The sequence below is a fragment of the Bacillus rossius genome, chromosome 2 (genome assembly GCF_032445375.1).
Source record: "Bacillus rossius redtenbacheri isolate Brsri chromosome 2, Brsri_v3, whole genome shotgun sequence".
NCBI classification, from domain to species: domain Eukaryota; kingdom Metazoa; phylum Arthropoda; class Insecta; order Phasmatodea; family Bacillidae; genus Bacillus; species Bacillus rossius.
In genome coordinates this window covers 12,487,461-12,505,559 of record NC_086331.1, presented here as the reverse complement: position 1 = coordinate 12,505,559, position 18,099 = coordinate 12,487,461, and the positions used below count along the sequence as shown (strand labels likewise).

At 38.7% G+C, this 18,099-nt stretch overlaps 1 protein-coding gene across 1 annotated transcript in view; it reads left to right on the top strand.

The window, feature by feature from the left end:
• Positions 1 to 14,754: 14,754 nt before the first annotated feature.
• Positions 14,755 to 18,099, top strand: part of LOC134528839 (uncharacterized) — a 48,145-nt gene continuing 44,800 nt past the window's right edge. Inside the window, exon 1 of the mRNA XM_063362506.1 lies at positions 14,755 to 16,061. Within this exon, the coding sequence (XP_063218576.1) occupies positions 14,755 to 15,663 (909 nt within the window). The 3' untranslated portion in view covers positions 15,664 to 16,061. The remainder of the gene's footprint in view (positions 16,062 to 18,099) is intronic.

Genomic DNA, 18,099 nt, shown 5'->3' with positions numbered 1-18,099 from the left:
TTAAAAAAAAAAAATTATCAACATTTAAAGTTTTGAAATGGCGTCGAAAGCAATTTTTCGTGAAATTGTAAATGTAGTGTCTGTTCTGTTAAAAAGAAGAACTAAAAACTATTTTAGTTTAAAATGTGATTGAGTTATATGCTGAGAAGTTGCAGGAGTTGTATGCCGGTACTATTTCGATAAGAGTTCCAATCGCTTCTGCCTTATTATTTGAATATGTTCTTGGAAGATGATTGCTTCGTAAAGATGTTTTAACTAGACAGCGACATGTTAAGCTAATAATATATCGAATTCATCATTCATTAGTCTCGTTTTTATTGTTTTGCGTAACTTTATCAAGTTTATCAATTGTTGCGCTTATAATTGAAATATTTTAATTTCAATTTTCCTTTTGTGAATCTGAGGAGCACAAAAAACATTTCTAGTCTTTGATTTTTTATTTTTTTTATTTTTTTTTTAGAGAAGATGGATTGGCAGTGGTTATTTTTTCTACATGAACCATTTATTCCTGGATATAGACGATGTTGCTGCGGGGAATTCATTTTCGTCTACTTTTTCTGCTTCATTTTCGATCATTTCGCTCTCAGTTTCATCTTGTGGTTAGTTCTGAAACAGTAATACAACATTTTAAAAATACTAGATTTTATTAGAAATGCAACACAAAATTAAAAAAAAAAGAATTTTAACTTTGAGGTTAAATTTAATAAATTTAATATAAATAATCGTATTTTTCAATTTAAAAATCAAAAATAATTTACCATTCTTACATTATTTTTTTACATGTGCTACAAACTGAGAAATAATGGAAGACAATTCAAATATACTTAATACTATTTTCGATGGAATACTCCTAACTGTTATGGCGCGCAAGATGGAAAACACATTGTTATACGAAATGCCCACAAAGTTAGTCAGAGTATTTTAATTACAACGGCACATACAGCGTAATTTTGCTTTTACTGTTGACGCTAACTATTGCATTCGCTATTCTTATGTATTCTCAAATGGACGAGCAAATAAATGATGCTGCCGTTTTTTCGAAATCATCTTTGAATGCAGCGTTAGAAAATTTTAATAATACTTACACAAAATTTTCCAGTAGCTGACGATGATTTCTCTTAAAAAACTACTTTTTAAAACCACCTGGAAGAAGTACTAATTCATCTAGAAGATAAATCTCTAACTATCGCTTGTCTCGAGCAAGTCACGTAGTCGAAAATGCATTTGGAATTTTTTTTCTTAGGTTCAGAGTCTTTGAGTGAACTATAGCGGTTTGAATTGCTAAAGTGGGCGGAATTATTAAAGGAGCTTTAGTATTACATGATTGGTTAAAAAAGAGTTCGAGTGAAAGCTATACACCAGCAGGATGTGTTGACACTGAAGATCTAAATACCAAACGAATTATATCGGGTTCTTGGAGAACACAGAATACTCAAAGTACCCTAAATGGTTTTCTTAATTTGCAAGTAAATTTAGGAAGTTGTAACTACACAAGATCAGCGTCTAATGTGCGTAATGAATATGCAGGATTTTTGAAATTCTAGCCTACTTCTTGAGGCGCGTTTTGAAAAAAAAAAAAAAAAAAATAGGAGAGTAAATTTTTAAGATGCGCGCGCACCATGCAACGAAATTTTCACAAGATGAAAAAAGGCCACATACAAATAAAAATTATAACTGTGCTTTTAAATAATTTTCATTAGTGAGTGATATGGAATACTGGTAGACATATTAAAATCATTTATTTATTGTGAATATATGTGATAGAAATTGTGTTTATAAATTTTTTCAAGTGTATTTATATAAGTGAGGTTATGTTACGGTTTATATAACGATGTCAGGTTGCTTGTAAGCTTCCATTTTAGCTGGCAGGGAGTGTCTGTTTTAATATTTGACTCAGTTCTTAAATAAAACATAAAAATACCTCAGTTTAATGATTTTAAGTCATCTGGATTACTAGCTGTGTTTAAGTGCACTGCAATGAGGACTTGTCAGTTACCTTGGTAAGTTACTGAGAATCACTTAGCCAGAAAAGTGCGCAGCTTAAAAATTGAACATCTTTGTGCTAGCTATTTAAACACTAATGGAACGTATCAAATATTCACATTGCATGATTGATTATCATGACGTAGTTACCGTGTTTATTTTACTTGTGTCAAATAATAATGCCGACAGTAAAATGCTGTTTATGTAATAGAATTTACAACCATCAGTTAGTCATCACATCATCATCCTCAACTGCTTCTTGCTGTAAAGTAAAATGCTTCCATATTACGCTGTCCCTCCATCATTCCTCTTTCTTCACTCTGTTGCATTCCTCTCTCTCCTGCACGCTCCTAACTATCTGTTCTTCCCACCTCATCCTTGGTCTTACTTGGAGCCTCCTTCAACTCCATCATTTTCCTAGACAGTCTCTCTTTTCCCAATCTCTGGACATGACCATGCCATCTCATTCAAGTTCTGCTTTTGCTTGCACTCTCTCATTCAATCGCCTCGTTACTGACACCATACTCCTCATAAACTTCATTCCTATTGTTCTCATCTTCCCAGAATCTCTCTTATCTACAGTCCAAGTCTCTGCTCATTAAGTGACTATGGTAACGTAGTTATTGTTCAACACTTGTTTGCATTTTAATGGCACCCCCTTCTTCCATGCCAAAACTTTCACTCACCTGTAGAATGCATCTCCTTGTTGTCCTCTTCCTCACAATTTCCTTATTGTTTTGCCCCCTCCCTCCAATACCCTTACTGCATACTGACGGACTCTAGGTAGAGGCGCGACAGCCGAGGACCGAAATAAAAAAAATGAAAAAATGTGTTCGTGCACTTATGTTCGCGCGTTGGATGTTATACTTACTTGGCGTAATAAGAAACTAACTTTAATGCTGCATGCAAATAATTAACAGAAATAAAAAAGGACTACGGCTGGTAAAGTATACATTCAATCAAATTAAATTTTTAAAAATTAATTCTAAGTTTTTAATATTAATATAAACACATGTATAAAACTAATTATTTGATTTAGAAAAATAAACGAGATGAATTGAAAATCAATCAATATGCTGACTATTTATTAAATTTATTAAATTTCATTATTTATTAAATAATAAATTTAATAATTCATGATTTATGATGCAAATAAATGATACATGCGGGAACATAACCTCACAAACACTCCCATGAAAACGGCCAGGAGACTAACAAATCTTCCACAGACTCTCCCTGCCAGCGACAATGGAAGCTTACAAGCAACCTGACATCGTTAGACATACGGGAAAACAACCTATTTTACATAAATACACTTGAAAATGTTATAAACAAAATTTATATCACTAATATTATCAATAAAAATGTGTTTAGTGATATGGACCAGTATTAAATATCAATCACCAAATTATAAAATTTAAAAGCATATGTATATAATTTTTATTTGTATGGAGCTATTTTTGTATTCTGTGAAAATTTCGATGTATGGTGCGCGCGCATCGTAAAAATTCACTCTATTTTATTTCATAACGCGCTTAAGGAAGTATAACTTCAAAAATTACTTGAGTAAATAAAGTGATCTGTAAAGTAAAAAATAGTTTTAAAAAAAGGTTCATGCAAAAATAATGATTTCTAATGATTTTTTTTCTGCGGGAAATCAACGCAGAAAGAGACGGACAAGTGAAACAGTGAAGCAGCGGAGAGGTGGTTGTGCCTTGGCGAAGGGCGAGGGAACAGTTGAAGGCCATGTCACAGAGGTCAGAGACTGGACTTCTGGCAGATGGCCTTCAAAACACTCTCGTAATGAGGTGGAAAAGCCTATGTCGCACCATTGAAGCAAATACCACGACACGCTGTCCTTCACCAAAGTCACATAGCCACATCCCCTTTTTTCTCATTCGGCCAAAAATATGCCCATATTTAATCCCAAGAACTGACCAACAAATTCTCTGATCTAGACTTAAATATAGTAGGACTCATTGCCCTTCATGCCAGAAAATGTCGCCTCATAACACCAATGAACTTATCTTTTTTTACTTAGCAACACAAAATATTATTTGCCCTAAATTTTTCTCAGGAAACCCATCACATCTGCTGTGATTGTCAAAATATAATATTCTATAATGTTCTATAATGTTCTACTTCTACTTCATGTTGTGTCAAATAAAAAAAAGTAAGTAATTTCAATATTTTCAATAAATGTGATTGATAACCAACACGTTGGTACGATCACGAAAACAACGAAAGCACGTTCAGTGTGTTCGATACTTGTTCGTGAGTGTAACGTCGAGCCTCCTGCATGCTGCTCGTGATGACGTGAGCCGAGAGGCCGCCATCTTGTCGAGCTTAACTTCCGGCGCAGTATCGACCTGGCGCGGAGCTTCGCCCGCCCGGCCGCTAGAGAGCACCACGGCATGCGACGGCCTCCGCAATCGATAACTCGCTGCGGCAAAGTAGTTTATGTTGCCTCCCACGGCGTTCGCTTTCTTTGCCCCATCCACCGCGCGCGCTCTCTCTCAGCTCCTCTGTCCGCACGCTCGTAACTCCGGCACCTTCATCGCTCTCCTGCGCCGCGCCGCACAACTTGGCAACGCCGCGCGGCAAGACTGCGCAAACACAGCGCTCTCTCTCGTCGCGCGCAGCGCAGGCTACAGTTGTTCCATCGCCCGACCGTTCCGCCGCGGAACTGTGACGGGAAGCCTTCATTTCACAGACGAGAGAGCCACACCCGAAGTTCATGTAGCTTACTCATACGTCATACGCCGTTCCATCTCATTGTATAAACCAGTGTGGCGATTAGGATAGGTTAGCTACATTATAAATACTTTAAAAACATTGTGGATGGTTGGTTACATTAGGTAAGTATAGCTACATAAAAAATACTGTAAAATCATTATATGGTTGCTTAGCAAATAACTTTTTAATATGTAGCTATCCAGTGCTAGGAAACCGTTTGCATGATTTCACAGTATCTTTAATGTAGCTATCCTAACCAAATCAACCGTCCACAATGTTTTAAAGTATTTGTAATGTAGCTAACCTAACCTAATTGACCATTAGTTATCATGAGATGTCAAAAATAAACATTCACGGACACACGGCAAACGAAAACTATGGCGGCGTACAAGTATCTAAATACCGTTGCCTTGTTTATGGTCTTTCCTTTTATCAACACCGCCATATTTATTTACAATGAACAAAAAGAAAAAAACTCCGAAGATGCACGATCGGGCGTTTGGCTCTCTCGTCTGTGAAAAGAAGGCTTCCTAACTGTGACTGCTGTCACTGACCGTGACACGCACTGCGTGCCAGCGACTGGCTCGACGACTGCGCTGCAGACAAAAACATGTCAATATCTTCATGATATTTGCGCTAAGAGGCCGTTCGTTATTCACATAAGGATGATTTTTGGCCATTTCTGACCCCCCTCCCTTTACACCGTTTTCATACAAACGATTTTACCTAGTTTCCTTAAATATCGTCAAATTGTTCAAATGCCGTTAGAAAAGGTTCAGTTACACAAAAAAAATATTATTTTTTACACATAATAAAAGAGTTTTATTTAAAAAAAAAATTGATTATTTAATCTTTGATAAATGAGTACTATTATTAAACGTAACATTTGAAACAATCTTAAAGTACGGGAACAAATAAAAAAATAAAAAAATACAAACGAGGAATACTATGCGTAACATAATGAACAAGATTAGGAAAAAATCTTATAGGAAATCAGACAAAGAATAAAATATTACGTAAAAATGGCTTTTACCACCCCTCCCACTCGAGTCAAAGTCTCGTAGATATTTTATAAACTCCCCAACCCACCACACATGGGACACTTGCGTAATTAAAAAGCGGCCCCTAATGTGTCTTGAGCCGAAATTAATAATTCCAGCTGTCACAAATCGAATCACTGCACTTCAAAAAAAGTGTCAGCAAGTGTGATCGACTGCCCAGCTTGTTGCCAGCTTAGATTCTTGTATATATCCTACACCACGTGTTATTTTGTTTATTTGGTTAACATTAACCGATGATTTTACGAATTTGTTTTGTGTCTTTAAATGGGAATAAATGTATTTCAAAGCTCTGGGTTGATATTTGGATATATATTGAGCCATTTGCTAAGCTATTGGCAGTTCTGTGTCGTTAATGAGCAGGGATATAAATGACATGGGAAATTTCGTGTTCCATATGGTAACGTGATAGACTAAAAAAACAAACTGAACGCTTTCTATTTCAAAATAAAACCACATATATTACTCGCAATTAATGCATCAAAAATTTTAATTGGATACTCCAACTGTCACTACCCGACTTATCGCCTAGTGATAGTGATACCGAATATTTCGCAAGGTCACTAAATGTCGGCAAGTGATAGCGCTACTGGCTATGTAGCCACGTCTAGGGTTACCAGACACTGGTAACAGAAAAGAAGGACATTCACCTCGCAAAAGGAGGATATTTCACTAAAAAGGAGGACTATATATATATATATTTAAAAAAAGCCATGAATTAATTACAATGGAGTACGATATTTTACAATGTTTCGGCATTCAATACAGTTTCAGTATAAAGAATCAAACAAACTACGCATATACAGCATATTAAAAACACGTGCTTCTGCATGTGCTGCTACCTGTCAAGCTGTCATAGAACTACTTACTAGTGGGATGACTCTTCGGACAGCGCATTAGTGCGCACCGCGCGCTTTACTCAGAGTGTAACTGCAGGAATTATCTCACTTTATAAAAAAGCCGGACATTTTGGAGCATTAAGGAAAATCCGGCCGGACGCAAAAAAATACATAATAAATATAGTTTAAAAAACTAAAGAAACATGCTTTTAAAGATTATCAAACTAAAAAGTAAAAAATAATTTTAAAATTTAATTTATGACAATGGTATATAAGCAATACTAGTATAAATGAGAAAAAAGCTTGAGGCGCTTTGTGCCATATTTTTTGTATATTAAGCGCCCCATGCTTTTTTCTCATTTATACTAGTATTGCTTATATACCATTGTCATAAATTAAATTTTAAAATTATTTTTTACTTTTTAGTTTGATAATCTTTAAAAGCATGTTTCTTTAGTTTTTTAAACTATATTTATTTTTAACTTTTTAGTTTGATATTCTTTAAAAGCATGTTTTTTTAGTTTTTTAAACTATATTTATTTTTAACTTTTTAGTTTGATATTCTTTAAAAGCATTTTTTTTTTTAGTTTTTTAAACTATATTTATGTATAATTATCATAGGGAAATGAGTTACCGACACTACCTATTACCATCTGAGATAACTATTTGGAGTTGCGTCACAAAGAAATGGTAAAGTCTCTCCGAATCATTTACAGTTAAATGTATGGATATAATCTTAGAATTTACCGGAAAAAAAACCCCTTTTTACATGCTTTATATTAGCATCACCTGTATGTTTGTCTGTCCGTCTGTAACTCTTTCGACTAAGAGTGAGTGGCTCATCACTGTAAAATGTCCCACCAATTTCATTAAGTTCGTTAGCCGAGCGGTCTAAGGCGCGCGACTTAGGTAATGTCGGTAACTCATTTCCCTATGATAATTATACATAAATATAGTTTAAAAAACTAAAAAAACATGCTTTTAAAGAATATCAAACTAAAAAATTAAAAATAAATATAGTTTAAAAAACTAAAGAAACATGCTTTTAAAGATTATCAAACTAAAAAGGAATAAATAATTTTAAAATTTAATTTATGACAATAGTATATAAGCAATACTAGTATAAATGAGAAAAAAGCATGGGGCGCTTAATATACAAAAAATATGGCACAAAGCGCCTCAAGCTTTTTTCTCATTTATACTAGTATTGCTTATATACTATTGTCATAAATTAAATTTTAAAATTATTTATTCCTTTTTAGTTTGATAATCTTTAAAAGCATGTTTCTTTAGTTTTTTAAACTATATTTATTTTTATTGGCGTGGCCGGGAGTAGAACCAACAATCGTTGAATCCGAAAGCTGACGTCACAGAAGTCGCGCGCCTTAGACCGCTCGGCTAACGAACATCATGAAATTAGTGAACATTTTACAGTGATCACTCACTCTTAGTCGAAAGAGTTACAGACGGACAGACAAACATACAGGTGAAGCTAATATAAAGCATGTAAAAAGGAGGACATGTCCTCCTTTTGCCGGACGTCTGGTAACCCTAGCCACGTCCTGACCTGTTGACTAGCAATAGAGCTCCCGGCTGTGAAGCAAGGTCACTAAAAGTCGGCAAGTGATAGCGCTACTGGCTATGTAGCCACGTCCTGACCTGTTGACTAGCAATAGAGCTCCCGGCTGTGAAGCAAGGTCACTAAATGTCGGCAAGTGATAGCGCTACTGGCTATGTAGCCACGTCCTGACCTGTTGACTAGCAATAGAGCTCCCGGCTGTGAAGCAAGGTCACTAAATGTCGGCAAGTGATAGCGCTACTGGCTATGTAGCCACGTCCTGACCTGTTGACTAGCAATAGAGCTCCCGGCTGTGAAGCAAGGTCACTAAATGTCGGCAAGTGTTAGCGCTACTGGCTATGTAGCCACGTCCTGACCTGTTGACTAACAATAGAGCTCCCGGCTGTGAAGCAAGGTCACTAAATGTCGGCAAGTGATAGCGCTACTGGCTATGTAGCCACGTCCTGACCTGTTGACTAGCAATAGAGCTCCCGGCTGTGAAGCAAGGTCACTAAATGTCGGCAAGTGATAGCGCTACTGGCTATGTAGCCACGTCCTGACCTGTTGACTAGCAATAGAGCTCCCGGCTGTGAAGCAAGGTCACTAAATGTCGGCAAGTGATAGCGCTACTGGCTATGTAGCCACGTCCTGACCTGTTGACTAGCAATAGAGCTCCCGGCTGTGAAGCAAGGTCACTAAATGTCGGCAAGTGTTAGTGCTACTGGCTATGCAGCCACGTCCTGACCTGTTGACTAGCGATAAAGCTCCCGGCTGTGAAGCAAGGTCACTAAATGTCGGCAAGTGTTAGTGCTACTGGCTATGTAGCCACGTCCTGACCTGTTGACTAGCGATAGAGCTCCCGGCTGTGAAGCAAGGTCACTAAATGTCGGCAAGTGTTAGTGCTACTGGCTATGTAGCCACGTCCTGACCTGTTGACTAGCAATAGAGCTCCCGGCTGTGAAGCAAGGTCACTAAATGTCGGCAAGTGATAGCGCTACTGGCTATGTAGCCACGTCCTGACCTGTTGACTAGCAATAGAGCTCCCGGCTGTGAAGCAAGGTCACTAAATGTCGGCAAGTGTTAGTGCTACTGGCTATGTAGCCACGTCCTGACCTGTTGACTAGCGATAGAGCTCCCGGCTGTGAAGCAAGGTCACTAAATGTCGGCAAGTGATAGCGCTACTGGCTATGTAGCCACGTCCTGACCTGTTGACTAGCAATAGAGCTCCCGGCTGTGAAGCAAGGTCACTAAATGTCGGCAAGTGATAGCGCTACTGGCTATGTAGCCACGTCCTGACCTGTTGACTAGCAATAGAGCTCCCGGCTGTGAAGCAAGGTCACGAAATGTCGGCGAGTGGTAACGCTTTCGGATGTATGGCAAGGTCCCAAATTTCGTTAAATGATAGCGCTACCGGCTTTGATGCAAGGTCCTGAGTTGTCAACTAGTGATAGCGCTACCGGATGTGAGGTAGAGTCCCGAAATGTCGGCTGCTGATAGCGCTACCGACTGTGAGATGAAGTCCAGACTTTTATAATTATTATAATTAATTTTATGCGTTACAGAAAGGCCACAATAAAGCGGCCTCGATTAAATAATGGTTAAGTTTTTACAAGAAACAATTGTTATCGACTAGTGGAAGGGAAGTTATAACTGCAATTTTTTTTTATATTTTGTAATAATCTGATTCATACACTATTTTTGTCTTTTAACAGTATTTCCCTACTGGTGACAATAATGGTTAAAATCATCAAAATATATTTCCATTCTATTTCTAACCCTGAGTTTGTTTAAAACATTTTTTATCATGTATTTTTTTGATAATTTCTTTTCATTGCCTGAATAATTGAAACAAATACATTAATACTGTAAAAATACAGGTAGGTATTGCCCATATGGTTCTAATACCGATGATGTATTTAAAATGTAAAATTTATTTCTGGCTCTGAAAATTTTTCAATTATAAAATGAGTTGCTTTTTTGGATCCGACATAATTTGCATGTCCTAGAAATTATTATTATTTTTCAGTTCTAACGCTTTATTCATGTATTTAAATGAGTTTTATTCTTAGATCTGGCTCTTTTACACGTCGTTTAAATGGCCTTTTTATAGTTATTATCCGTGAAGGAAGCCAATTAAACTCTTGAATGGGCCATTAAAAACGCCGTGGTTGCATTGTTCGCAACTGGTAAAATAACTAAGCTATTTCAAATGTATGGCTTATAAACTAAATATTAATACGGTAAGTAAAGTTCAGTATTTGTGTGACACGGTAGTATAGAACTGCATGCAGCTATGTGACCCAAAAGATTCCAGAAGACACCGGAGCAGGTAACTCGGCTACCGTCTCGGTACTCACATTTGTGAGTGATGCTGAAGCTGAAAGTATCTTTCAACTTTGTTAAAGTTGGTAACATTTTTACCAATATTCATTCATTTTCTCTATTATTAAAAATTAAGTACTTTTATGGTGCCTTTTATATTTTTAACTAGCTAATGCCCGTCATGTGTTGCTAGCCTCTTTCAATTTTTTTGTACTCATATACAAAGTATTTTTCTCTATCTCTTTATATTTATGGCCTTCTAAAGTCTCACTATATTTCTCTATACAAAAAATTTCTCTAAATCTCTCTCAATATAAATATCTCTATGTACCTATCTATGCTTCTATCTATGTCTCAATATATCTCCATTTATACTTCTCTAAATCTCTCTGTATATATATCCCCCGCTCTATCTCTCCATATATTTATACATCTCTATGTCTATATCTTCCTATCTATATCTTTATCCATACAAAACTGAAGACGAACACACAAACATCCATATTTTTAACTATTATATTTTTTTCTATATTTTTACCTGTCACAGGTGTAAAATAGGTATATAAAACATGTGCGCATTTAAATGCAACGTTTTGTCAAAATTTCAAATAAATCGGTGAAGAACTTTCGGAGATTTAAGATTTTGAACGAACGGACATTTACATTTCTATTTATATAGATATTCATTTTCCTTTTAATGTCAGCATTTATACGTTTTATACAGTGTTTATAACTGTTATAGGCTTTGCATTTACCGTTGGTAAGTTCTTATTATCTTTCTGTTTTGGAAAACTATTGTGTTTGTTTCGTCTTTTCGTTTTGTTGTGTTTTTGTCTCGTTTCAACTGTTGTGTTGAAATTTTTTTTTTAATTTGTAGTTTTTTTCGTTCTCTTAGTCTATTTTTCTTTGGTTTTCTTTGTTTGTTGACCATATTCCTGTTATGGAATATTATGTGGTGTAGGCCTATATATCCTGTTGACAACAGCAATTTTTTGCTTAATTTGTGTTTTTTGTCTTTTGTTTTTTTTGTAGTTTTCTTCTAAAGACATACATGTGCTTAGCAATGGCGTATGTCCGAAAGCTTACATCAAGTGGTGAGTTCTTGTTTGCCTGGGCGGCCGCTGGGAGCGCTACATGAGACGATGACGTCAGAAGCAGCTCAGCGCTGCTTGAAGTGATCGGGCGTGTGTATCTGCGGATCTTATTTCAAGTTATCACATCGGCCCCGGCGATCTAGTTGCCCCCGCACCCCACCCTCCCCTCAATTCCGAAGCAACTTTATTATCAGTCAGTGTTGGATTCCGAACTGACTGTTTCATCATGCTATTCTGCCAGCCAGGCCCGCATTGGTATCACAACTTGTGCAACGACTGTTTTCGTCACGCTGAGCGTTAAGCGATGCTTTTTTTTTTGACGTGACAACGTCTAATAAATCTATGAACGCCGGCTGCACGCACGAAAAAATGTCCCGTTACGCACATTGTCCCGTTACGCTGTGTCCCGTTACGCTCATTGTACGCTTGCGCCGCATTTATCTCTCTTCCACTCGATTGGAACAACCATCGATTTGACTTTTTCGAGGCACATTAAACTTGAAACACTCCCATTCGTTTCCTACTTTTCCTATCATCGTCCTATCCTTAACAGAATAACTCAGATTGGAAGAAGTTAATTAGCAAAAATGTATAAAAGTTATAGTTACAATAATCTCTTCTTTAAAGTAATAAACATATTTGAATTAATGAGTGCAAACAAAAGTAAATTTATTAATTAAATTGTAGATTTCATTTTACTCCTTCTTTGTATCCATACAAAATAGTAATAATTCAATAAAAATGATTCAATTTTATTCATAAAAGTAGCTATGCAATTATTTCATCAATGTTTTGTTATGACGTTGTCACGTTAAACTATCGTCCGTAAACCGATTTTACAGACAACCAATTTTTTTTTTTAAATTTTTGATTCATTGCCACAATGCGAAAAGATCGCAATTGTTTTTATGTTCACGTTACGTTGAAAGTTAAAGAGTTACGGTAAAATTACGTGCCGTGAACATCACCGTAATAATGCTACGTCACGCCATGTCACACCCGTTTCGAAGATTTGCACGCGAGGACAGTATTAGTAACGCTACTAGTGATCTTGCTATCGTAACCTTGGTGTTGCAAAACTGCCAAAAAGATTTTGTATATGTATATGTGTGTGTCTATATAAATTTCTCTGTAGCTGTTTTGGTCACTCCAGCACGAATGTTCCTGATTGTAAAGACTGTAACACGCAGTAATTTTTATTTAATGTTATATGTTGCTAAATATATAGCTTAAGACACTTATCATAGTGTTTACTTATTTCGAAAGATTTAATGTTCAATTTTAAGGTGATTAATATTGTAATTCTTTCTGATACGTTTACGCCTGTAGCTTTAAGGTTGTCGTACATTTTATGCTCCTATTTAACCACCATTTATATTTGGTAACGTGCAATTTTTTTATTAAGTCTGTGTACTTTTTACCCTACATAAATAATTTTGAGCAGATAGCAGTTCCCGAAACGTCGCTTGTTTCTGTTTTAGAAAACTGTTGTGTTTGTTTCGTCTTTTCGTTTGGTCGTGTTTTTGTCTCGTTTTGACTGTTGTGCTGAATTTTTTTGGGTTAAATATTTTTTGTGCTGTCATCATTTGTGGTTTTTTTTTTTTGGTTTCTCTTTTTGGTTTTTGTTTTTTGGAAAACTATTGTGTTTGTTTCGTCTTTTCGTTTTGCTGTGTTTTTTGTCTCGTTTCAACTGTTGTGTTGAATTTTTTTGGGTTCGGAATTTTTGTGCTGTCATCATTTGTGGGGGTTTTTCGTTTTGTTAGTCCATTTTTCTTTGTTTTTTCCTTGTTTGTTGACCATATTCCTGTTGTGGAATATTGTGTGACGTTAAATCCTGACAACAGCAATTTTGCTTAATTTGTGTTTTTGTCATTTGTGTTTTTTTGTAGTTTTCTTCTGCAGACATACATGTGCTAAGCAATGGCGTATGTCCAAAAGCCTACATCAAGTCATGCACTCCCATTGCACAAATCTTTCAAAGATACTACACGTACTTCGTTAACGAAGTAACCTTAAAGTTTAAGGCAGTCATTTAAATAAAATGTTGGCAGACTTAAAGTACGGGCTGCTAGAAAATGTTATTCTGCTTTGTACAACCAGATTGATAAAGGGCAAGTAAAAAAAGGACAGGATCGCTATCCCTGTATAAGGTTGTTGACGTGGTTTATTTGGAGTTCTAGGAGGGGGGGGGGGGCTGAATTGTATCCCCTTGGAAAGGCTACCTTTTATACTTTTGGTGGCGGTATTTTAGCTGGGTAGAAATTGGAAAGGTAGTCTTTCCGATTTCTTAAAATGTTTCTGTTTTAATGCAAATATGCACTGGAAAGGTATCCCCTCGGAAAGGGTGCCGTTCAGGATTTTCTGTACAATGGCACAGCAGAAAATAAACTGGATATGTACCCGTTACGATGCATATTATTTTCTGCTTTAAATTTCTGAAAGTTATCGGTTAGGTTAGGTTAGGTATGTATGATGTACTAACACAGACAATACACGGGATAAGAATTTTCCACCGATCATATATTCTGATCTTAGAAGAGTTTACACGCAGAACAAAAGACAAAAGAGAAGACAATTTAAAATGTTACGCTACATAGGCGGTTATTTTGCTAAGGTTTTCTGTGGACACTCCCTACCAGCGCTACCTAGTATGAAATTGAGGAATTAGGTGCTTGAATCGATACATTACTAGTCTGGCAGCCATTTTGGGGGTATGTTTCCAGAGGGGATAAATTTCACGATTTTAAAGCAGAAAATAATATGCATTTTAAGAAATCGGAAAGGGTACCTTTCCAGTTTCTACCCAGTTACACTACCGCCGCCAAAAGTATGAAAGGTACCCTTTCCGAGGGGATACAATTCTAGGGAAGCCTTTTTTTCACAGACGAGAGAGCCAAACGCCCGATCGTGCATCTTCGGGTTTTTTTGTTCATTGTAAATATATATACAACTCATGATAACTAATGGTCAATTAGGTTAGGTTAGCAACATTATAAAAACTTTAAAACATTGTGGACAGTTGATTTGGTTAGGATAGCTACATTAAAGATACTGTGAAATCATGTAAACGATTTCCCCCAAATAAATACACCTGTTGTGGTACGGAAAAAAAAAAGCGAGCATGAACTTCGTGGAACTTCGGGTGTGGCTCTCTCGTCTGTGAAATGAAGGCTTCCCTACAATTCTGTCGCCCCGAGATCGTGCAGTCGCGAGTTCGCTCGCCAGCCCCGGAGATCGTCGAGCGAGTCGTCAGCCGAGGTCCAGGACGTGTATCTGGGGCAGACATCAGCGGCGAGCGAGTGCAGACAGCGAGTTTGCTCGCCAGCCCCGGAGATCGTCGAGCGAGTCGTCAGCCGAGGTCCAGGACGTGTAGCTGGGGCAGACATCAGCGGCGAGCGAGTGCAGACAGCGAGTTCGCTCGCCAGCCCCGGAGATCGTCGAGCGAGTCGTCAGCCGAGGTCCAGGACGTGTATCTGGGGCAGACATCAGCGGCGAGCGAGTGCAGACAGCGAGTTTGCTCGCCAGCCCCGGAGATCGTCGAGCGAGTCGTCAGCCGAGGTCCAGGACGTGTAGCTGGGGCAGACATCAGCGGCGAGCGAGTGCAGACAGCGAGTTCGCTCGCCAGCCCCGGAGATCGTCGAGCGAGTCGTCAGCCGAGGTCCAGGACGTGTAGCTGGGGCAGACATCAGCGGCGAGCGAGTGCAGACAGCGAGTTCGCTCGCCAGCCCCGGAGATCGTCGAGCGAGACGTCAGCCGAGGTCCAGGACGTGTATCTGGGGCAGACATCAGCGGCGAGCGAGTGCAGGCAGCGAGTTCGCTCGCCAGCCCCGGAGATCGTCGAGCGAGACGTCAGCCGAGGTCCAGGACGTGTATCTGGGGCAGACATCAGCGGCGAGCGAGTGCAGACAGCGAGTTCGCTCGCCAGCCCCGGAGATCGTCGAGCGAGACGTCAGCCGAGGTCCAGGACGTGTAGCTGGGGCAGACATCAGCGGCGAGCGAGTGCAGACAGCGAGTTCGCTCGCCAGCCCCGGAGATCGTCGAGCGAGACGTCAGCCGAGGTCCAGGACGTGTAGCTGGGGCAGACATCAGCGGCGAGCGAGTGCAGACAGCGAGTTCGCTCGCCAGCCCCGGAGATCGTCGAGCGAGACGTCAGCCGAGGTCCAGGACGTGTATCTGGGGCAGACATCAGCGGCGAGCGAGTGCAGGCAGCGAGTTTGCTCGCCAGCCCCGGAGATCGTCGAGCGAGACGTCAGCCGAGGTCCAGGACGTGTATCTGGGGCAGACATCAGCGGCGAGCGAGTGCAGGCAGCGAGTTTGCTCGCCAGCCCCGGAGATCGTCGAGCGAGACGTCAGCCGAGGTCCAGGACGTGTATCTGGGGCAGACATCAGCGGCGAGCGAGTGCAGGCAGCGAGTTCAGAAGGCGACCGAGGGCCCCGTTCGCTGCGAGCAACTGTGACGTCAGAATACAAGGTGAGTGATTTCTTGACTTGATTCTTTGAATATATATAGGTACAGTATAGAAGTCGCGAGTGGATAGGATTTACTCTACGTTTTTCAGGAGCGTATGATGAGCAGCTTGGGAACTTCACCGCTGCAGTGCGCTGCTGTAACGCCCTGTATCGTCTTAGGTTGTTATTTACACGTTAAGGTGGGTTTACGATTGAAAATTAAGAATTAAGAATTAAGACTTAGTCGTGTACTTACCATATGACTCTATGTAAACTAGTGGAATGGTTTATGATTGTCGTATGTGAATTTTGACGGGTCGTGTGCGAACCATATGATGACTTAAGACTTAACAGAAATGGTTATATTTTATATTTTTCGTTAAGACTTAAGGGAATCGACCAATCACAACAAACCGGAACCTTTCAGCCGGAAGTTTATGTCTTGGTATTGTACCGAGCGAGGCAGTATTTTTGGTTAGAATTCGTATATTTGTAATTTGTAATCATCATCCATTTCGAAAAATAGATTTCCCATTTGTCAATAACATATTTCCAACCTGCTTCTCCACTTCGAACAATGGCCGACCATGTGTTTTGTGCTGTGATTGGTTGGAATTAACGACTTCTATGTCAATCATAAACTGGAAAATGTAGTTTTGACTTAATCGTGTGCTCGATGTTAAGTTATAATTCTTAAGGAAATCAATCGTAAACCCAGCTTTAGAGCGCAGCACTGTCGCTCGCTGTCATTCACCGCACCCCCCACCAATCATTCACTGCAGCTCAAGGTCGTTCAACGGGAGGGGGAAGGGATGTTTGAAGAGTTCGACACTTGTCCGCTAGGGACCACCATAAGTCAATGCCCTAAAGATGGTGGCGATTGCGGCGGTGAATTAACCAACTACCCCAAACCGTATTAGAAATTTTAACTTGGGCTGGCGACTTCTATACAGTATATCTATATATTCAAAGCTTGATTAAGCTTTTGGACATACGCCATTGCTAAGCATTTTTTTCTGTAGAAGAAAACTAAAAAAAAAAAATATCCAAAAGACAAAAAAACACAAATTAAGCAAAAGATTGCTGTTTTCAACAGGATATAAACACCACATTATATTCCATAACAACAATATGGTCAACAAACTAAGAAACAAAAGCTTACATCAAGTCATGCACTCCCATTGCACAAATCTTTCAAAGATAATATGAGTGACTTCTTATTTAGACGCAGTATTTCGAGCGGGTACACGCTTAAAGGCATTTGTGGCACGAGGAACTGATTCATAAACTATTGACAATTTTATCAGAGCTCAAATAATAATTTCGAGGTTAGAAACTTGTAATAATAAACGTACAATTTAAGAATCATTTTCTCAGATTGCAAGAAATATATATATATGAGAGTCTAATTATGTAATATGGTTAGTAATGTATTGACTTTGTGAGGAAATAATAACATAACACGTGCTGTCAAATAATATGTTTAGCTGGTTATGTATTAATGACAGCCGTAGTATGTTTAATGATCAACTTTGCCTAAAGTCTAGTCGAACTGAAACATAATATTGTGCGGTATTAGTTCTGTTTTCAAATATTATTTGTAACATTCAAAGTAAAGGCCTTTTTAAATAAGTAATGTAAAATGTTAGTACCTACCTATTGCAGATGTGTAAATTCATATAATTTTATATCAACTGTACTCCAAGACCAAGTTGTAGGCACCAGAGAACATGTAAGTACAATATTTATGTTTGTCAAATAAATATTGAAAATAAAGCAGTATTTACGCTCAGAAGTTCTCTCGCTCGTTATTAAATATTACCGCCTAGTGATGCGCCTCCCGGGGTACAGCACTGGGCAAGACGGCTATTACATTGTTGGTTATCTTAATTGAAACTACCAGCCAGCCGTACCGGGTCTGCGAGCCCGGTCAGCGAACACGCCGCATTGAAGATGCCAGAAGACTCGGGTACCGTCTCGGTACTCACACAGACCTCGAATCAAGCCGGTGTACATTACCGCGAGCGAGAGACTGGTCAGCGAACACGCCGCATTGAAGA